This window comes from Brienomyrus brachyistius, chromosome 10, assembly GCF_023856365.1.
Source record: "Brienomyrus brachyistius isolate T26 chromosome 10, BBRACH_0.4, whole genome shotgun sequence".
NCBI lineage: Eukaryota > Metazoa > Chordata > Actinopteri > Osteoglossiformes > Mormyridae > Brienomyrus > Brienomyrus brachyistius.
This window is the reverse complement of record NC_064542.1, coordinates 26907682-26930356: the sequence shown is the minus strand read 5'-3', so window position 1 is coordinate 26930356 and position 22675 is coordinate 26907682. Positions and strand designations below refer to the sequence as shown.

At 45.9% G+C, this 22675-nt stretch overlaps 1 protein-coding gene across 1 annotated transcript; it reads left to right on the top strand.

Moving 5' to 3' along the window:
• Positions 1-1537: 1537 nt before the first annotated feature.
• Positions 1538-21516, top strand: hdlbpb (high density lipoprotein binding protein b). Its single transcript, XM_049027705.1, is given in 29 exon segments — positions 1538-1749; positions 5368-5454; positions 5929-6020; positions 6287-6435; positions 6528-6743; positions 7182-7388; positions 9050-9265; positions 9811-10017; positions 10881-10988; positions 11070-11174; positions 11310-11388; positions 11566-11705; positions 12010-12114; positions 12214-12327; positions 12438-12524; positions 12611-12742; positions 13295-13513; positions 13656-13877; positions 15256-15474; positions 15666-15804; positions 15927-16054; positions 16356-16460; positions 16649-16783; positions 17332-17379; positions 17381-17476; positions 18569-18748; positions 19176-19292; positions 19407-19547; positions 19667-21516. Coding segments are annotated over 27 exon segments (4089 nt in total). The 5' UTR covers positions 1538-1749; positions 5368-5454; positions 5929-5944; the 3' UTR covers positions 20066-21516.
• Positions 21517-22675: the final 1159 nt, after the last annotated feature.

Sequence of the window (22675 nt, the reverse complement as noted above, 5' to 3'; positions counted from 1 at the left end):
AATTCCAGAAGGATAGACCATGGATTTGTTTCGTGTGTTTCAGTATACCATAGTATACTGCGGTGAACGCAAAATGTGCAGGGATGTTTCTTGCCTTGGACTTGCACCTCAACCATAATGTATCTCAGCCTCGTGCTGTATACAAGACCAGTTGCCTTGGAATAGTTGAAGTTAAGGGCCTTGCTGAAGCGTCCGGCAGCGATATGATTACTCTGCTACCCATGGGCCTGGAACACAAAACCTTCTAAACATAGACACCGATCCCTATGATGTTCAACTGCACACCAGCCCACAGGTGAAAGGATTTAATTTTAAGCAGGAATACAAAACTACCAAGAAGTAGACATGAATTTCATATTATCTGTACTAAAAGGTGCATAAAGTAAACATATTTAAAACAAATAATGTGAAAGGCTATTTAATTAAAATGTCTCTTGAAATAAATTATAATCTTTTATAATTTAATAATTATCAACTAATTTTAGACTCAAAAAACAAATGTACGAACAGCTTTAAGACATAACTGATAATACTTGTATGGTAAACTACCCAGCCCTGGAGGTGTTGGGCAATGACACTGTTCACTGAGCCATTATACCAACCAAGTTTGTATAATTTAATAATTTCCAGTAGTAATTAGAAAGTTAGAAACGTTTGGAATTTTTGGTTGGGATAGAAATAGTAGCTGGATTGGACTAGCAACACTTGGCGATCCTGTGACATTTTAGGATTGTTCCTACAAGTTCGGACTGGTCAGTTCACAAGTCTTGCGGCTTTGTTTTCAGATTGAAAGCAGTTGAACTAGACATTTTTCTAGCACTTTGCCTAGGAATTAATTTTGTAATTAGGTCTACTAAGATTTCTTGTGGACATTCCGGCTTAAACCCTTTTAGAGTTTAAACATGGCAGTATCTCAAATGTTCGTATATTTGTATTATTCTGATTATATTGTAGTGTTATACTGCTATTGCAGTTTCAGAACGGTTTAATTGTGCTGTGATATCGTGCCATTATGGATATTATATCCTGGTACTGGTACTAGGCCTACATTTCTTTTTGAATGGAAAGTAGTTCCGGGCAAATGGTTGACAACACTAACAAAAAATTCTAAGTTGCACTGTTTGTGATAGTTCTCCGGTTTGGGCAATACGGCTGTGTGAAGTAGTGTTGCACGTTTGAGCAGCTTATCATTTATGCATTGAACAGAAGAAGCCGTCATGCATTAAACATGAATTATTTGGGATATTTTTTTTAATTAATTTGACTTGTGACTCAAAAGGTTGTATTTCTGGGAATTACATCAGTGGGTAAATACTGCGGCGTTCTCGTGGAGGAAGGAGTAGTGCCCTTACTGACGTCGCGGGCAGCATCGCACGTCAATATGCGTGGAATCACTGCGCGGCTCGAGGCTGAGCGCGAGCGCGTGCGCGTGTTTGGGTGTTCTCAGCGGTCGCTGTCTGGCGGGGCGTCTTGGCCAAGCTGGACGTTTCTTTGCTGAAGGTGAGGCAGCCGCTGCCCTTTCCCTAACTTCACTTCACTCGAGTCACTTACTTAGCATGCTGTCACATCCGGCGGCGAACAGCGTCGGACTCAGTACCTAGTGCAGTCCCCAGCTAGACAGGTATAGCATGAAGTGATGTAGCGGCTTAGCGGAGTTAGCATTTAGCCAGCGACGTTAATCAGGCGGCTGGGGTTTTAAGGTTGGGCCTGAAGGCGGACAGAGACAGTATACTAATATCAGATAATGGGGTAATTTTTATATATCGTGAGCAGAGTCCTAATGTTTTTATTTTCTATGCTTTAAGATGTCTAGGTATTATTTTAGGACTAATGCCTCTCGAGGATGTGCTTGCAGTCTAGTTAGATTGCGTCCATTCTCCGTGGCTAGCTAGCTTCGTGAGTGGCGAGTACCGAGGGGCGAGGTAGTGTAACAGGGTGCTGCTTTTTTGTCTTTTTCGATAGCAGTGGTGTTGTTATTTTCTTTGTCTGATTTTTCGAAAACATACCTAGTTTCCCCAAGGCTCATCTTTCATGTTAGTGCCATTCACACTTACGCCAGTCATGTTGCTTGTCCGTTAGCTTTAGTTCAGCGTGTAACCTTGCGTCACTGAGTAGGTGCGATTAAAATGTTGTTGCTGCAAGTTTCTGGGTTTTCTGTGTGCCGTTTTCCTAAGACATGCTTTTTAAATTGTCTCTCAGTCATGCTGTGCATTCCTGCCGGTGATGACGATTGTCTTTTAGGTGTCAGATCATGGGCGTTGAGAATGCATTGGAACCGTGACATACTGACGGATGCTGAATTAAGGGCTCGATATATTGATGCCTCGATGTACAATTGAACAAAATACCTGAGCTGCATTAAGGGATGGAGGTATTGAGTAGTCTGACACACCTCATCAGCGTGCTCTAGCGTGTGAAAGAAACAGCTGGCGCTGTCCATGGTGGCTAACTGGAGGGTTGTCACTGCAGCTGCTGTTCATGTTATGCTCACGATATTTTAACGTGCTCGTTATGCTGCAATCTAATTTAGTATTTTGCATGTGTCTTTTTAAAGCTTCATGTAGTGCTTTCCTTTTTAAAATGTAATTGTTTTGGTTGTGGAATACACATTTTCAGTTACTTTTGTGGGTTCAAGCACTGAAATCCGACCAAGTTATTTGCTCTAACTGCGTCTATTCTACTGTTTAAGCTGGACTGTTTATTTAACGGAAGAGAAACTGATGTGCACAGAAACGATCATTCTTAGAGGTTCATATTGAGACGCACCTTTGTCTTACTAAAGAGAATGTACTTTGACTGGAAAAATAAGCAGTTATTGTAAATGTAATAATGTTATAGTATAGATCTGCTGTAAAGTAATATGGTAAAAGTATATTTTAAAAAGGAATGTATTCTGCTGGATCTAACAATGTTTGCTACAATTGTATAACATTTATTTTAATTCATAAAGGGCAATTGACAGTGATATAGTGCCTGTGTGGTAATATACTATAGTATAGCTGTTGTACTACTAAAGTATTTTGTTTTTACTCTGTATTTGTATGTGTGAGACAGAGGGGGCTGCCAGCATTGTGGAGTTTATAGTGTCATATTGTAGCCGCCCCCACCCCCACAAGAAAATCTCATTTTACACTCTATGTGCCAACATAAGTTTGCAGCTGCTATAGGGCTGAAAACATGGCCTCTGTCGGTCTAGTGGTAGCACCAGATCGCTTCCTTTGTTTGCCCCCCCAGAAACGCTGCAGTCCATTCTGTAGGCTGGACGTGAAGGTAGGCCATATTGGGTCATAAAGCAGGCAAAGCTTATCCTCTGCTGCAGCAGTGAGGATTCCTCCTGGGTGGGATTATTTCTTAACGCCCAGCAGAGGCACCAATTAGCCTGGTTGTCCCCTGAGTGTCAGAATGAGGCTATCCATAGCTGCGTCCTTTTCTGTAACTTCCCAGCTGACAGTGTGGGGACACCTGGGGACCCGAAACATTTAACCCTCGGTGGAAGTGACTGCAAGAAAGCTTGTTTGTGCTCTCTGCTGCAGTGTGCATGTGTCAGTGGGTCTGTGTATAAGATAAAGGTATAACCACGAAAGGGGTCATAATCAGGGCTAAATTGTCGCCACAGATGATTGTTGGTTTGTGTCTAGCTGCATTCTTCCCATGAATTTCAAAGGAGTCAAATGGCTCCTCAGATGTTGAGGTGCAAATCAGTTCAAATACAGGCCTATCAACAGCTTGAAATGAAATGATCCGTTGTTTGCCATTTGTAAATTATTATGCTTCTTTCCACATATCCGTCTTGCTTTCCTTTGAGAAGCTTGGGGTCTAAGCGCAGGGTCAAGCCACTTATCTAGTGCCCCTGGAGCATTTTAGGGGATTAAGATTCTGGCTCAAGGGCCAGGGTGACTATTCTGCTAAGGGTGGGGCTTGAACCTGTAACCTTCCAATCACAGGCACAGATGCTTAACCCACTGAGCCACATACCATGCATTCTTGTTATGGTTTGGTTCCTCCCATTTTTTTCTTTAACCCTCAGTCATTTTGTTTTTTTTCATCTCATCCTGCTTTCTGTGTTACATTGTATTTGTTTTTATGCAATTTACATTTGTATTTTATTTACAGATTGAAGCACAACTGTTAGTATTTCTTCTCTTTCCAAATTTGGTCTACAGATGTTTGACTTGCTGGTGTAAATATGCAGCCAATAGACCTTGGCAGACAAGTAGCATTGATAACGTGTGCACCAGCAATCTTTCTATAATGGAAATTGAGGCCAGTTGTGATATTCCAGCAAATCAGCTGGTTAATGAGCCGAAGTAGGTGTGGCATACGGATATCGCATTAAAACCTGTGACAGGTGGAGGCGGAGCCATTTTCTGTCTATGCATGCGTTGTCAGGATTCATAATTAACACAGCTGATTGGTCTGTCTGCAACAACTCAAAGTGCTGCTGAAATTAGCAGTGACCTTTTGGTGGGCCTGCTGATCCAGGCCATGATTCACTCACATTTGGATGATAACATAGCTGCAACAGGACATTGCTAATAAACATGTTTCCTTCGACTGATTTGTCTTTCACTTTCAATTACTGCAGGTTGAGCTGTATTGTAATACTAAAAGAGCCTTGTATTTTCAACGAAAGCTTGCTTATATGCATAATGTAGTACTTTGAATGACAAAGTATTGCGTGTATATGTTTTCACGTTTTGCTAAAAAAGTATTGAATATTATTAGATAAAAAGAATCTGCTTTTTGTGCATGTTATGAAAATACGATGTTTGTGTGGTGTTACAATCAATGAAGTTTAAATAGATCAGTTTAACATCTGTTGCCACCCATGATACTATTAAAATATTTAAGATATTGGTTGGATTTACAATCACCACAATGATGGTATTCTGCAGCTCATTAAATTTATGGTCTTACAAAAATTCTCACACTGTAGTGAGCAACAAAGTAAATTTAAAGTGTGAAACTGACCTTTTAAACTTCAGCTAAACTGTTTAAGGCTGTGGCAAAGTATGTTATCCTTTAGCTTTGGTTTTCCCATCTTAATTAAACGTTTCTCCCAAAACACTGAGGTTTATTTATGCAGTGGAAGCTTTAATATTAAAGTAATGCTTTAATGGGTATTTTGCTGCATCAAAATTGTTGTTCATGCTTTGGCCTTTCGATTTAATTTATTCAAACCAAGTAGTATTTGCAAGTTAAGGGTAATTGCCAGTAAAAGGAAGCTTCCATTAGAACAGGATGCCCTGAATGATAGCTATGTTAGCAAACACTGTGACCCAACTGCCAGGGACCTTCATGAACCCGTTAAGCTCGGTATGTGTGGTCTCCCCTTTGAGTTATTGTGATGACTCTTCTCTTACACAGTGTGCACACACACACAAGGACACACACTGAAGCCCCTTCGGTAGCTTCCTTCAGGACGGACCTTTCTGGCAACTGACCCTTTTGCAGGTGGGTGTCTTTGAGCAGCGTTGGGAAACACAGGAGTTCTCAGTGGTTGTTAGGTGCCAGTTAAGACAGTGGACGTGAGTTCCGATAGATATAGAACAAAGCTTCGTGTTATACAGTTTTTGTTTTAGAATAGAAAAGGTACTATATAATTGATGAAATTGTTACTTAAAAACTGAGTTGAACTTTGGCTTCATCCAGAGTTCTTAGGAATACAATGTGAGAGACAGGCATGACTGTCTAACCATTATTTTACTCATTATTTGTGTGAAAAGTAATTAAAAACATGTTTGTTTTGGTAATGTGAGAACCGCACCCGACAGGGTTGGTTTTGTCCCCAGGATCCATCCCTCATCTCTGAGCGGTGATGTTTGTTACAAGTCCCCAGCCCCTCACTCATGCTGTTTGCATCTGCTCTCTGTGGGGAGGGGGTTTGTGCCCAGAGCTGTAACCTCACCCCTCCCCTCTCCCTCATAGCGGACACGTTTAAACAATGAGCTCAGTGGCCGTGTTGACCCAGGAGAGCTTCGCTGAACATCGCAGTGGACTCAGGGACGAGGAAATTACAGGTAATGGTAGCTGAGTTGGTGTCCATGGCGACGGTCCGGATGATAGGAGGAAATGTGCTAATTTGAGCTTAATAGCTGGGAAGGTCAGTCTGTGTATGTTGTTTTAGCAAGCACAGCGATGTTTGGGAAATGCTGGGCTAGCAGCATGTGTCCTTTTTCTAACACTGGCTCCCGTACGGTTCGATGGAACAGACTATTTAAACACCAGTGAAAACAGAATTGAGGAACGGCAACAACTTGGAGCTGAACACATTGTCTGCCTGCAGGGGGCGCTCCAGAAGATGAGGCCTATATCCCCACCTACCTGGAGGCTTTCCCTCCTCTCCCAGAGAAGGGCACCCCTGGAGAGAAGTCTGGCGAGCTCACAGGGGCCTGGAATCGAATCCGGCCTATCAAGGCCTCCGTCATCACGCAAGTGAGGCCCAGTAGCCAAGGCAACCCCTACTCAGTCGCCTGCCAGTGTTTTGTGCCATTCCCTCCCTATCCATGTTTTTCTTCCCTCGACAGGTGTTCCATGTTCCCCTGGAGGAGCGGCGCTACAAGGACAACAGTCAGTTTGGTGAGGGCGAGGAGGCCAAGGTGTGCCTGGATATCATGCAGAAGACGGGGGCCCACATAGAACTGTCTCTGGCCAAGGACCAGGGCCTCTCCATCATGGTCACTGGCAAACTGGACTCCGTCATGAAGGCTCGCAAGGAAATTGTAGCACGGTTGCAGACTCAGGTGTGTCTGGAGGTCCAGTACGGAGGTGGTGGTGGTGGGGAGCATATTTAAGGAGGCAACTCCAAGAGTTGCCCACACATACTGCTGTTGATGTTTAATGTGCATCTCAGGGTGTCTTCAAGGAGTGCCTGTCTCTCATGTACCATCAGAGTGCGTTGCAGGGGGGGGGATCATTTAGTGTGTCACCTTTGTACTTCCTGTGACCCCCTTTCCTGTCACCTCACTGGAGTCACTATGCAGTGTGCTGCCATATCGTCATCAGGACCAACACTTCTGAAACCGTATGAGAAATGCTGACTCTGTTCAGGCTGACTCTGATGAACCCGGAGTTTTGTGTTCGGTCTTGGATCTGCATCTGCACTTACTGGAGTCCCTACATGCCCCAACAGCAGTGTCGGAGTTTCGTGTGTCATGACGCTCTTCGCTGTTGGCCCACAGGCCTCGGCTACGGTTGCGATCCCAAAGGAGCATCACCGCTTCGTCATCGGAAAGAACGGGGAGAAGCTGCAGGAGCTGGAGCTGAAGACGGCCACCAAGATCGCCATCCCGCGCCCTGATGACCCCTGCGCCAACATCCGTATCACGGGCACCAAGGAGGGCATCGAGAAGGCCCGCCACGAGATCCTGCTCATCTCTGCAGAACAGGTAATAGGTCAGGGTTCAAAGGTCAAATATCAGGATGGGCAAACAGATAGCAGTCTCTTTAGGAACAAAGATGGTAGTAGGGCTGGTTTATACTTGGTGTACGTGTTCTGTATGCTTACACATGCCATTGCTATGCAAGCAGTGTAACCACGCATACTTGCATTACGTCAGTCTGGAGGATCAAAAGTTATGCCCACCAGGGGGCAGTGCGTGGAAACCATCTTGGTTGGCTCCTTTTTTCCAGGCTTACATGTTTGTTTGAGATTGTGGCATGAAAGATTTTACAATTGCTGCCTTCAGTGAGTTGCTAATTCTGTAATCCTGCTGCAGCTTACACTTCATATTGGTACGTTGCTTTGCCTGTATGACTTTACTACGTCATGTTGAATGTTGTATTATACGTTGTTAGGTATCTCCTAGTAGTCAGTATTTCGGCTGCATGACATTGGAGAAAATTCAAATATCTCCATGTGATTATTTTTTAGATAAATATTGCAATATTTATAAAGCAAAAAGGAATATAATCTCATTAAGCTGCAAAAGGAAACAACAAAACATGACGACAATGAATGAGCTAAAATAATAATAATAATAATAATAATAATAATAAAAAATAATAATGGATGCATGGACAAATGAAGTGACCCAAGCTGGTTGGAAAATCCAGAGATCGGGGTAGCATAACAAGAAAAGTCTTTTGTATATTATACTAGGACAGGTATTGGAAAATTACTAAGTAAATCAAAAAAGGAGTTCAACATAAATTTCTCAAAAATGTCAGTGATTTAAACTGCAAGGATTGAAATGATTGGCTTGGAGAGCGCATGCAGAGCGCATGCAGAGCTCATGCAGAGCGCATGCAGAGCTCATGCGAACGTAGCGGAGGTACATTTTAATTTTTAAACATATACTAGATAATCTTGAAAAGCAGCGTTAAAATTGCAAAGCCTGCTAAGTTTTGTTTCCTGTGATAGAATATAAATGTTTCTGTAAAATGTAAATTCTACAACATAAATGAATTTTATTATGAAGATTTCTACATACCAGAACAGTATTGAAAAATAACATTATGCAAATACCTTATACCGCGGAATAATATCCATTCAGTATGAGGGCATACAATACCTTGAAGAAACCCAGCTGACAATTGCTGTCCTTGCGGTATTGGAATTGCTTATGCGTAATTTGTAATGTCAATAATAACGCACGTCGCCTAGCTCTGCTTAATATTTTTTTGTTTTGTAGCATTGCTCTGTCTTGGTAATTGTCTGTATTCTGTGGAGAAAAAAATTCAAGCAAGAATTTTATTGTACTTCGTACATATGACACTGCTTTCTTAGCTCTGATTGAATTGGGAAACTTAAACTGCCCTTAAATTTTGAAAACACTGTACACAGAGGTACACAATAGTGTTTGGAATATTTTGTCTGTTGCCTCTATATTATTCCATATTCCATTTTAAATAATGTACGGTAAATAATCACATAGACAAGTTGACCACACAAGACTTTTTGTGTTACCTGCATACGCGTAGCGTTTATAGGTTTGTTAATCTGCTTTAATCTTGTCTCCATCTTTATTTTCAACTCCAACCAATCCTTCATGCTTGTCTTCCCCCCCCCCCCCCCCACCTCCTGCTGCTCAACCCCACCAAACCCCAGGACAAACGGGCGGTGGAGCGCATCTCGCTGGAGAAGGCCTTCCACCCATTTATCGCGGGTGCTTACAATCGGCTGGTACAAGAGTTGAGCCTGGAGACGGGGGCTCGCATCAGCATCCCGCCACCCAGCCTGCCCAAGGACGAGATCGTCATAACGGGCGAGAAGGAGGCGGTGGCCCTGGCCCTCGCACGCATCCGCGGCGTCTACGAGGAGAAGGTGAAGGAAGAGCCGCACGTGTGTGGAAAATGGATGAGCGAAGGAACTGGTCAGTTACTGAATGAGATTAGAAGTGAGGGATGAGAGAATGAGGGCAGGAGTCCTAGTACTTTGTCCTTATTGTAGTGTAAAGTAGTACTGACTCCTAGTCGAGGCGCCGTAACATTCAGAAGCAGAACAGAGAGATTAGGAGTTGCATCAGGCAGTAGGATGTGCATTCAGATATAATAATATAGCAATATAATAAACATCCATCATCTGACATGGAGGTTGCAGCATAGCATAGAATGCAATGGATTGGGGTGTCTGGGTACAGACTGACGAACCCACAGCACACTGAGCTTCTCAGCTGTAGCCTCCCGCCGCTGTTCCTGGAACTGACTGATCCTCATTGACTCCAACATGCTATCTTCATTGTTCTTAACGCTGAAGTAGAGCTGGTGCAAGCGGCATCAGACCTGGATATGCATATTAATGCAAAGAGACAGATTCGTACTCTTATACATTTCTCCCCCCCCCCCCCCCCCCCTCATTTTTTTCCGCAGAAGCGCAAGACGACGACAATCTCTGTGGAAGTGAAGAAGTCTCAGCACAAGTACATCGTAGGTCCCAAGGGGAACACGCTGCAAGAGATCATGGAGAGCACAGGCGTGTCTGTGGAGATGCCGCCACTGGATTCCGACTCGGAGACCATCATCCTGCGCGGGGAGCCTGACAAGCTGGGGCCTGCCCTGACGCAGGTGTACGCAAAGGTGAGAAGCACCAGAGGCACGTTTATGTATTTGAGCCCATACTCTGGCTGGACAATGTCTAAAAATATACTCGATATTTTAATTTATCATGATGAATGATAATGTTGAGTCGTCCAACATCTGTCACCCCTGCTTTTATCTTGCTTTTTGTGTAGCCCTGACAAAGGTGTAAATTGGCTATGTAATTTGTCACTGTCAGGTATTAATATCTGGTCTGTTATCGTCGATTACCAATAATATCATCAAATCGCTCAATTCTAACCCAAACCCAACATTTCCATGCAAAACACAGCCACTGTTCTCTTCTCCTTGCCCATGAATCCTATTTTTCTTCTAATTAAAATCGAACTGCACCAGAAATGGTTTAAAGTCAGCTTTATTCATCATTTGACGATGTCCTTCATAGCCAATGGAAAATAGGCTGCCGTGAATCTTTCGTTCTGAAAAGCACATTTCTGCTTCCATTTTATTGAAGATCTGTGGAGACAGTCCTGCAATATCAGCACTTGGTTTTTTTTTTGTTATCTTCTGTGTATTTTTGTTGTTGGCTTTTAAAAACATCATTCATATTTTCTGTGAGTCCTCGGCACTTCGGCATGGTTAAAGTTTAGTTTACATAATTCTGCCATATTCACTAAACACAATAAACTGAATATTAACTATGAGTCACACGTAAAGTAACAAAGGTGATATATTTTATTAATGTTTGTTGTAGTTTTGTTCAAAAAATTTTTTGCTTACCATAGATTTTTCTATTGGTATGACATGGGTTGTTGGATTGGAGGCATCTCTGTCTGGGAATTGGGCTGGAGGTGGCCAGCACTCGGTGGGAGGTCGACGTTTATCTGTTGTATTCATTCCAGGCAAAGAGCGTGATGGTGGTGGAGGTGATGGCCCCCGCCTGGCTGCATCGCTTTATCATCGGGAAGAAAGGTCAGAATATCAGCCGCATCACGCAGCAGCTGCCCAAGGTGAGGATGTGCAGTGGTGAAGCGGCGGCGGTGGTGGGGGGGGTTGTGACCTCTGAACTCCAACCTCTGACCTGTGCACAGGTGCACATCGAGTTCACGGACGGGGAGGAGAGGATTAGCCTAGAGGGCCCCACGGAGGAGGTGGAACAGGCACAGACCCAGATCCAGGAAATCATCAACGACTTGGTGAGAGGAACCAGTGCCGTGATACAGGGAACTACAGGCGGTTTGTAACCTGCCAAATGCTTCAGTTATTATCATTAAATAGAAGTGACACACTTCTGTCAGCCGTGAGTAAGACGCTTCTCATGCTGCTCACAGCTAGTGAAGATGGACTACACGGAGGTCAACATCGACCAGCGCTTCCATCGGCATCTCATTGGCAAGAACGGGGCGAACAGTGAGTACCAGCAAGCACACATGCGCCACGCGCACAGAGATGCGTGCACACACACACACACACACACACACACATACACAGGACAGTGTGTGCACGGAGCTCCCTCAGTGTCTGAAGTTACGTGTCACTACACTTACACAGAATGCCTCAGCAGATAGTGTTACCTTCAAACTGCAGTTAACCGGATCAAGGAGCAGTACAAGGTTTCTGTGAGGATCCCCCAAGACACCGAGCGCAGCGGGCTGGTGCGCATCGAAGGGGACCCCCAAGGCGTACAGCTGGCACGGCAGGAACTCATCGACATGGCCCAGCGCATGGTGAGGGGGGGGGTGTCACTGATATGGCGCAGTGGATTGGTGAGGTTGGCGAGGGCAGGGATTGAGGGCAAGTGGGTCACTGGCATGGGCTAGTTGATACAAAGGTTGGGCTGTGAGAGGAGGATGTTGCCCAGGACATGGTGGGGGAGGGGGGGCACGGCGTCAGACATTGGGGTGGAATGACAGCTAGCAGAAGGCCCAGAAATAATGGATGTAAGCCGTACGATCAGATCCTACTATGAAGGATCTCTTTGTTTCTGTCTGACCACCCCACTCCTTCCCTTTGATGGTCCTGCTCCTGCAGGAGAACGAGCGCACCAAGGACCTGATCGTGGATCAGAAGTTCCACCGCACTATCATCGGGCAGAAAGGAGAGAAGATCAAAGAAGTGCGGGACAAATTTCCTGAGGTATCTGGCCCAAATGCCAGCCCCTAACCCTTCATCTTTCCTGAAATCTTACTTGGAACAGGAAGCTGGGTGTTGTACTGATCTCCACCCCTTTCCTAGGTTATCATCAATTTCCCCGATCCATGCCAAAAGAGTGACATCGTACAGCTGCGTGGGCCCAAGAACGAAGTGGAGAAGTGCTCAAAGTTCTTACAGAAGCTCATAGCTGATCTGGTACAAGCCAGGCGCCGCCGTCCCAGAATGCCGTGCGGTATGCAGAACTCAACTCTCCCATCGGCCAGCATACAGAGAGCCGCTCTCATTGCTCTCTCGTCTTTCTGCAGATTGAAAACAGCTTCTCCATATCCGTCCCCATATTTAAGCAGTTCCATAAAAACATCATTGGGAAAGGGGGGGGCAACATTAAGAAGGTGAGTGTGACTGGGAAAAGTATGCAAACGTGGTCACATGTATATTTGAAGAGACCTCAGCCGCATCTTGTGGTCCTGCCATGCAGATCCGTGAGGAGACCAACACCAAGATTGACCTGCCCACAGAGAACAGCGACTCCGAGATGATCGTCATCACGGGCCGGAGGGCCAACTGCGAAGTCGCCCGTGAGCGTATCCTGGCCATCCAGAGGGAGCTGGTAAGATGCAGGAGCGCTGCAGCAAGGCTGCGTGAGGACCCCACTCTGGAGAGAATGTTACCCACGTTACCCATAATTCCAAGCGAGAATATACTGATTTGGTACTGTATACATCGTCAGTGTAATATCCAGACGGATGAGTTGATGGATTTAACAAGTGTAGTAATATTCATCTGTATTCGGTTAATTTTGTGTCCATCTGCCTTGAGCATAAAAAAAAGCTGAAATGGGGAAAATAAAACTAGACACCCTGGCGACCAGATTGTAAAATCTGTATTTCTCAGCAGTTCCTGCAGAAGAGGCAAAATTCCCATAGAATCTTAGTTTGTGTTTGTTTAAACACTCTTGTCCAAATTTTGGAAATAGATATTTTAAATATATCACATACGGGAACATGGGTAAGATGCCCTCTTTGTTATCTACAATGTTTAAAAATGTTTCTCTGCTATTTCACGTTTAAGGTTTTGTTGTGGCTTGTGCCACCTCTTCGCTCAGACAGCCTGTATCCTAGTTTCCGTCACCCACGCTCCCCTTCTGTGTGATGGCCGACAGGCAAACATCCAGGAGACAGAGGTAACCATCCCTGCCAAGCTGCACAACTCGCTGATCGGATCCAAGGGCTGCCTGGTGCGCTCGGTCATGGAGGAGTGCGGGGGCGTGCACATACACTTCCCCTCTGAGGGCTCTGGGTCCGATCGGGTCACCATCCGGGGGCCCGCCGGCGAGGTGGAACGAGCCAGGAAGCAGCTGCTGCAGCTGGCTGAAGAGAAGGTGAGCGAGAGTCCAGGGAGGGAGGGACAGGGGAGCAAGGGATGCGGCAAAGGTGCCGCATGCTGTAAAATATGACTGCGGCACATGCTCCCGTCACACCCGCAGCTCTTTTTAACCCCTGACGTCCCGTGACTCTATACAGCAAATCAACAACTTCACAGTGGAGCTGTCGGCCAAGCCTGAGTACCACAAGTTTTTGATCGGCCGCGGTGGGGCCAACATCCGGCGTGTGAGGGACCGCACGGGGGCGCGCATCATCTTCCCCTCACCAGACGACCCCGAGCAGGAGCTCATCACCATCGTGGGCCGCGAGGAAGCCGTGCGGCTAGCCCAGAAGGAGCTGGAGGCCCTCGTCAAGAGCCTGGTATGGAGAGGGGCATTGTGGGCCGGGCTGTGTGAGCGTCTCATTTAGCATGTTAGCACTGTACCTGCTTGTGGCAAAAAATATGAAAGCGTACTGTTCTTTATTAGCAGAGGTGGACTTCAGGTCCAGAGAGGACAAATCCAGACCAAGTTACTGTGACTCTTTATACTCAACAAACTCCTGGTCTGGATTTGTACACTGTCAGTCAACAGTACATTTGCTGGCAGTTTGCATATTTTATTCGTATTTTATATCCAGGAAGTTGTCTTTAAATGTTGGATTCCTCAAATACCCACCATTTGCCTTTATAATAGCTTCACAGACACAAGTCGTTTGGTTAAGTTTTGAGAGCAAATCACCCAACATGCCAGTTTTTCACCAGCCATTCAGAGACATTGGGAACCTGTGGCTTCTCCCAGTCACCCCAAAGTTCTGTGGGTTTGAGGTCTGGAGACTAGACAGTTGAGGTCTTGAGTTGTCCTTCACTTTCCCACCATACCAGGTACCTTACTTTTGGTACTACAAGAAAGTACTGGCATTGAATGACATCACAGTGGGAGGCGGGGCCTTTTGTACTGAATTTGAAAAATGATTGTGTATTATCGGGTTGGCTGATGTGTGATGCCAACATCGCACGTTGTGCATGTGCAATTCTTACATCGCCAATCAGCAAGATTAACATCAGACCTTTTCTTACTTTAAATTCTGTATACGGGCATTATAACGCAGTGAGTTTCACTAAAGCATTTTTACTCTGTAATAGGAAAAAAATATCAAGTTTTGCAATTTTAATTATTGTCCTTTTTCAAGATAATAGTTTAAAGTTTACGTCCGCTGCTTTTGCATGAGCGCTGCTTGCGCTGCTGAATGATCATAATCATTTTCATCCTTGCTGTTTAAATCACTATATGGGTGTTTGAGAAATCGATGCTGGACCCCTTTTTTGCTTTATAAATAGCCCAATATTATACAAATTACTTTATTTCTTTTCATACTATCCTGATCTCCGGTTCTTCCGACCAGATCGCAGTTAAAGCTTGGGTCGCTTCATTTGTCTGTCCATCCATTATTATTATTTTTTTTTTTACCTCGTTTATCGTTGTCATGTTTTGTTATTTCCTTTTGCAGTTTGAGTTCAGTTCACATTTTTGTCAGTCTTGTGCAGCCCTAGTTTATGATCTCTTTATGTATGTTCCTCTGTAGAGGTAAGGGTGTGTTGTGTTGTGTTACAAGGCATGAATGTGGATCACCTGGTTATTGGTCAGTGCAATTTGCCTCTAAATTCTGATAAGCTGCTGTTTATAGAGATTTGTTGCCATGGCAGCAAACGCCAATCACACAATGATGCTGCTATCTTTGGCCCCGTTGGGCGTTTCAGGACGACGTGATCGAGGACAGCATGGTGGTGGACCCCCGGCACCACCGGCACTTTGTGTGCCGGCGTGGCCAGGTGCTACGGGAGATGGCAGAGGAGTACGGGGGCGTGGCAGTCAGCTTCCCGCGCACGGGGGCCCACAGCGACCGCGTCACGCTCAAGGGGGCCAAGGACTGCGTAGAGGCGGCCAAGAGACGCATCCAGGAGATTATTGAAGACCTGGTAGGCCCCTGTGTGTGTGTGTGTGTGTGTGTGTGTGTGTGTGTGTGTGTGTGTGTGTGTGTGTGTGTAACGGAAATTATGGGTTAAAAACCCAAGTTGGGGGGGACAGCCATGTTGGCATGGATATGTTATGAAAATAAATCACTTTCAGGGTGTCAGTAAACATGCCACCTCTCCCCTCCCACCACCAGGAGGCACAGGTAACAGTGGAGTGTGCTATTCCCCAGCGGTACCACCGAGCCATCATGGGCCCCAAGGGCTCTCGGATCCAGCAGATCACCCGCGAGCACGAAGTGCAGATCAAGTTTCCGGAGAGGGACGAGACGGCAGGTGCGTCGATCTGCCGCCAGCCTGTCCCCTTGGTGTCCATGGTCACCACTGCAGTGATGTGGTGCCCTTCAGCTGAGCTTAAAAAGCTGGCTACTCTGTTGTTGCCTTGGTTACGTGCCCAGGGATGGACCCCTCGGCACAGGAGAATGGAGACGCCAGCCCAGAGGCAGAGTTTGTCCCGCGTAAGGGTGACATCATCACCATCTGTGGACGATCAGAGAAGTGTGAGATGGCACGGGCAGCCCTGCTGGTATGCTCACTCCTCCTATCCGTCAGTGCTGTTCCTTCAGTCTTTCCCGGACTGCCTTTCTTCCTGTGCCCCCTTAGTTTTCCTTTTCTTAATCTTTGTTCTCTTTATGTTACCATCTCTCATCATCTCTGCAACCTCCAAATCTCCTTTTCTCTGGCTCATTTCATTTTTCTTTCCTTTTCCTTTGCTCCTTCACTGCTGTTCGCCGTCTTCTCTGCCTTTTCTATTCCTCCCTTCCCTCAATCCCCATTTTCCTTTCATTTCCTTCCCTTGCCCCCCCCCCCCCCCCCCCCCCCACCAGGCTTTGGTCCCTGTCACCGTGGACGTGGAAGTTTCCTACGACCTCCATCGCTATATCATTGGGCAGAAGGGCAGTGGGATCCGCAAGATGATGGAGGAATATGAGGTGTGTGAGCTTATGCTTGGTCTTGCAGTATGTCCATGCACTCTGATCTACAACATTGGTTTATTGGTTCTGGTGTTTCCGGACATGTTTTACACTTTCTAAAGGCGGCAGTTGTGTGATTACATCTGGCCAAATGGAGCCTGTGTGTGGACGGTATGTGTGTGTTACATGTGTTTGGTGCCCGGCAGGTGAATATCTGGGTGCCCCAGCCAGAGCAACAGTCGGACGTGATTAAGATCACAGGCCAAGTGGCCAATGCGGAGCGTGCTCGCGTGGGGCTGTTGGACAGGGTCCGGGAGCTGCAGGCCGAGCAGGAGGACAGGGTAATGAGCACTTCTGGACCTTTGGGGTTTGGGGCAGAGCAGGAGCAGCAGAGACCCCACAGTATAGTATAGTATAGTATAGTATAGTATAGTAACAGTACCCAGAATACTCGGTTTGGTGCAATGGAGAGCACAGAGTTCATTTTGAAATTATTTATTATCGAGACTGCAAATGAAAACACCATTAGGAACAGTCTTAAGCCAGAGGCAATGTGTCCCAGACCAACACTAGGCCGTAACCAACTTAACCACAAATAGCTTGTTTGTTTTGTTTGGAATGTTTTGAAGATCTACTTGTGAATTTGGGTTCCCTGTAAATAAATATATTCATTTCATTTTGCATAACTGAAAATGGTGTAACTGAACTGCACATGACAAATAAGTTTACAACCCTACAGTATAGACGGGGGGCACAGGTGGAGTTTCAGACCTCACAGTATCGACACAGGGGATTGGGGTGGAGTATCAGACTAAATTGTATTATGTATTTTCGGTTTCTCTCAACTTTATAACAAGCTTAAGAATTTTAATTCTGTTCCCCTGCCCAGGCGCTGCGTAGCTTCAAGCTGACCCTGTCCGTTCACCCTAAATACCACCCCCAAGATCATCGGCCGCAAGGGAGCCGTCATCTCCCAGATCCGCAAGGACCACGACGTAAACGTGCAGTTCCCTGACAAGGGTGACGAACAGCAGGTCTGACATTGTGTGTGTCATTGTCGTCATCATTTTTCCCACCGCTTTTAGCAGTTAGGGTCCTATGGCAACCTCTCTTTTCAAGGCCACCAGCTCTAGCTTGTTCTGGGAGATGTTGCCAGGCCAGCTTCTCCTAGGTCATTGCTCAGGAGGACATATCTCCAAAAACCAGGTGGCATCCTTATAAGATATCCCAAGCATTTAGTCTGACTGCTCTTGATGTGAAGGAGCAGCAGTTGTATTTTGAGATACTTCTGGATTTTCAAACTCCTAACTCTGTCTATATCTTGATAACTTCATTATACTCGCGACCTGGTTCTTTGCTTATTACCCCAAGCCCATGACCAAAGATGGGGACAGAGTTGTAGATTTATTACTAACCTGTCTTGTCTCATTCTTATGACTAAGCTCCTGCTTTACTGTCACAGACATCCTCAGTGGCCGCAAAACTGTAATAGTCACTGGACCAGTCCGCCTGTCGATCTCACATTCACTATTACCATCACTTGTGAACAAGATCCAGAGGCAGTTAAACTCCTTCACCAAGGGTGGACTGTCCTACCTGAAAGGAACAATCTGCTCTTTTCTGAGAGAGTACCAACTCTGATTTGGAGGTGCTGATTCTCACCCTTGGTGCTTCACGATCAGCCTCAAACTGCTCATGTGTGCTGGAGGTCCTGGTTGGATGATACCAGAAGAACATCCTCAGATAGCACGGATGTCACCTCTAGCTCTCCGTACTGGATTCCAGCCACGGCGTTGTGTTGATGTCCTGTCCAAAAAAAACGCAAACAGAAGTGGAAAAAAGACGCACCTTTGATGGAGGCCAACCGATATCTCAGATTTCAAGTCAAGTACGCGGACATAACTTGCCTTGTCCAAGTGTTCCAAGCAGATATAGACTGTGTTATCAAATTCACTGAAATCCTCACATAGCTATGAAGTGAGAAGGTATGAAGTTGGTCCCTTTTACCACAACCAGGCGGAAATCCGCATTGGTTCTCCTGTCTCCGTGCATCTCTGCTCTGTTGTCCTCTCTTGAATCTCCATCTCTCTGTGTTCCACTGCTCTGCTCCCTTCCTCCTCCCCCAGGACCTGATCACGATCTCGGGCTATGAGCGGAATGTGGAGGAAGCCCGCACAGCCATCGAGAAGCTGGTGTCTGCCCTGGAGGAGATGGTCAGCGAGGACGTGAGGCTGGACCACCGTGTCCACGCTCGCATCATCGGTGCCCGTGGCAAAGCCATCCGCAAGCTCATGGAGGAGTTCAAGGTGCAGTGATTGGGAACAGCCAAGTGACAGAAAACTGGGGGCTGGTTTATAATGGAAGTCTTTCTTGCTAATGGGGTATCATTGTTGGGTTTCTGACCATTCTCATGATTAATCAGGAAAGGCTGATTAAAGTTTTACTTGGCAGTTGTTTTCAGGTGATTGTCAAATGTATGTTATAGAAACTGTTCTGGTACTCCATGTCCTGGGAGAAAGTGAGGTGACATATAGGTTGGCAGATAAAGGGTACATGAAGTGACTGAAGTGAGTCTGTGGCCCTTGATCTTTCTTAATGTGTGACTCAGGTGTAGGTCATGAGCCGAAGTGAAACTATTCGTCTTGTTCCTGCTGTTTGAAATCACATTGACCTTTCCTGCCGCGCCAGATGGAATAGCCTGACATGGAATCATTCATCCACATTCCCTCTCAGGTGGATATCAGATTTCCACAGCCTGGCTCAGATGATCCGGACCGGGTCACGGTAACAGGACTTCCCGAAAATGTAGACAATGCCATTGACCACCTGCTCAACCTGGAAGAGGAATATGTGAGTGTCCGAGGTCAGGGGGTGCTCTCTCCCCGTGTTGTCTGAGTGGAGTTTGGGGAACATCCAAAATGGCTCAGCGTGTGAATGTATTCGATGTGGTCTATGTCTCCACAGATGATGAACGTGACAGAGACAGAGACTATGGCGGCATACATGAAGCCCCCATCCCGGGGGGGAGGTGGGGATGATGACGGCAGAGTGTCGGCCAAGGGCTTTGTGGTCCGGGATGCCCCATGGAATGCCCCGGGAAATAAGGTGGGGCTGTTTGACAGCACACAAGTGGCTGAAGGAGGAAAAGGCCTTTAGATGTGAAATGCGATGAAGCTTCCGGTCTCCCTGTTGTGAGTCACCCTTGCCACCGTGTCCTTCCCCAGGCTCCCGACATGAGCAGCGCTGAAGACTTCCCCACCTTCGGAGCTGGCGTGGCCCAAAGCAGACCTCAGCATGGGGCCCCAAGAAATTCTGAAGGCAGAGGAGATAGACTGTACCCAGCTGCTCTTGGCACGCCTGCTCTTCCTCCTCTCCAGGTCCATCTCTCTGTCTCTTTCTCTCTCTCTTCTCTATCTTGGGTGGATCACATTCACCCCTTGTCACTCAGGAGGCAAGAGGAACAGAGAATATTTTTCTCTCCCCTGTATCTCCCCCCCCACCTTAGCACGGAGTTTCCCTCCAGAGAACCACCATTCCTTCCACAGTTGCTTCCCCTCTTCCCTCTCTGTCTCACTCTTGCTGGAAACGTCAGTTGTTCAGAAATCTGCAAGCAAGCCTTGTGATCATGGCAGTCAGAAACCAGACCGTCCACTCTCATTTAGCTTCTGTAGATGTTTTTTAATAATAATAAAATAAGTTAATGAGATCAGATAACGGTTATGGTCCTGTTCCTAGGAAGGAGGCTGTTTGGAGGTAAGGGAGCCAGCAGCGGTATTTTGAAAGCTAGCGTTTCTTAATATTTCCAAAAAAAAACAATGTTTTATTCTCTGCTGGAGAAGTGTGCACATAGTCTTTTATTTATTTAAATTCATAGAGTCGCATCGCCTATTGTGTGCGATGTTTTCAGTCAAGTCTTAAGCCGTCTGGGAATCTGTAGGTATGTCACTGCTGAGAGGTCATGGGATTGCCGTTTTATTTATTCTTTTGTGAAACTGAATTTTTATTCAAAAAAAAATAATCAATAAGGTGATCTGGTACCTTTTGGTATGTGAGACCCTATTTTTTTTTTTTTGCTGCTTTTTTTTAACGCTGTATTTTCGCTCATGTGAAGGACGTGAATTTCAGCCCCGGGTGTGTGCATGTGTGAGGGTGATCTTGGCATTATATTTGGCCCCGGTCCCGTTCTTTTCAGTCCGTTCATTTTCTCTCCTGCCCCGTCTGTCAGCTCACTCATTTCGCAAGCAGCCATTTTGCTAGTTAAAGTTGAGTTGTGACCCAGAATTCTCAATGAAATCACAGCCTTTGATTAAAAATACTCATCTGGGGTATGTGCCAATATCATGGTGCACAGAGGAAACAAACACGCAGAAAGTGTCATTACATTCGGTAAAAGGCTGCGTTAATGGCCCTTACTGGGGCCTCTTTCCCGCATGCTGCCCTTCTCCGAGTTTCTCAGATGGATACTGGGAGACGCCGGCTTGGAGCTTGAGGGCAAACACTCACAGTGGCCAACAGAAGCTCCAGTATATCTTGCTCTCAGCGTTTGTGTCCGGTTTCTCGATTCTCTACTTCTGTTGGGTGGATGTTGCGTCTGGGCAGACCATGGGCAACCAGAGATATAAAGCTCTGGTTGTATGGTTCTTGGAGTGATGGGTCTGTCCAATGGCCCATCATAGGCCCATGTTAGCAGAGCATCCACAGAAACTGCTGAAGATCAGCGGACGTTACCTGACGCTCCATCCCTGTACTTCTCAACAGCTTTGTAGACAATCCTTAGCGTGCGCCAACCTGCACGCCCAGGTGGTGGCTATAGGCCCTGAAGTGCAAGATGAAACACTGAGCTTAGATATTCCCCAAATCCACATCTTAGTCATGTTCATAATACTGGTATCCTCTGCTTCAATCCATAGGCACCTACAGTAGTTAACAGTATTGTAGCATCATAAATCTGTTAATCCATGTCACTTTCAGGCCAGTAAAGGTTTTAATCTGTCAAGGATAATTTCAGCAGTAATGAATGAACAAAGGGAAGAAAAAAATAATCAAAGGAATAAAACAATGACTGTTGTGTAAATCCGTGAGTCTGTTACCTTATATCATAAGTTGTCTACCAGTCTGTGTATGTGTATAAGAGGAAGGAAGCCTTTGTCTGCTGTTGTCATGCACACAGGGGACACGCAGCGAAGCGGAATGTTCTGCAGGCTGGACACAATATTAAGTCCCGACAGTCGTACGTCTTGGTCGGTAAGGAACGCTACTCCATGTGACGGCTACCATCAACATTCGCAAGGAAGTGGAGTGGAAAAAAAAGACTTAATGACCTCTTTGCATATTTAAGCTCATAGTGGGCCAATATATAAATGTGCGTAATTCTGGACGTTTCGTGTTGCGGACAGTCCATTCTGGTTCAGGATGACCCGAGAGTGTAAGCTGCAAAACCTGTGGTGGTGCTCACTTACCTTTACCAGGCAATCAGAAACGCAGCTTTGACACGGATAAGCCGTCCCAACCATTAGGTGGGAGGGTCTGCTGCGGTCTAGCAAGCTGTGGTATGATGGGTCTCACGCCGCCATCAGTCCCTGCCCATCCAGCCGCAATCAATGTGGGTTTATTCCCCTCCTCACTGTGATGTGATACAGGTCAGATGTCATGGTCATTCCAAAAGTCCTTTTCTCTTTTCCTGATGTATTTTACATTTTGTATTGGGCCCCCCCACCCCTGCCGGTAAGCTGAAGGTGTAACCCTACAACAGAATATGCAACCACAACACAGGTGGGAAAACATTTTCATTTGGTATGCGCGTGCACGTGGCTCTGTGTTTCTATGGATGAATAAAAACGCACAATAAATCCAGTTTCTTTTACATTATTCTGATAGAATCAGACCTTTCGAATCAAAATTTTAATGCTTGAAAGTACCCTCTATGCCCTAAATAATACAGGAGCAGGGCTGTATCTACATGAGGTAGGGTTTGCTCATGGCTGTAGACTGTGACGGCTGTTGGTAGATGAAGGACAGGCGCTGGGATACTATTCGCCTTAAAAAATATTATATATATATTGTTATAAAATACTTCGGGAAGATGTGTGAGTAAATATGCAACACTGCAATAAAGTCAGTGAATGGATTTCTTTTCCTATTCAAAATAAAGCATTGGGGGGGGGGGGGGGGGGGGGAGATGTTTCTGGAAATTTTGTCCTGGATCTTGTTCTGTCACTGCCCATCTTACTCCA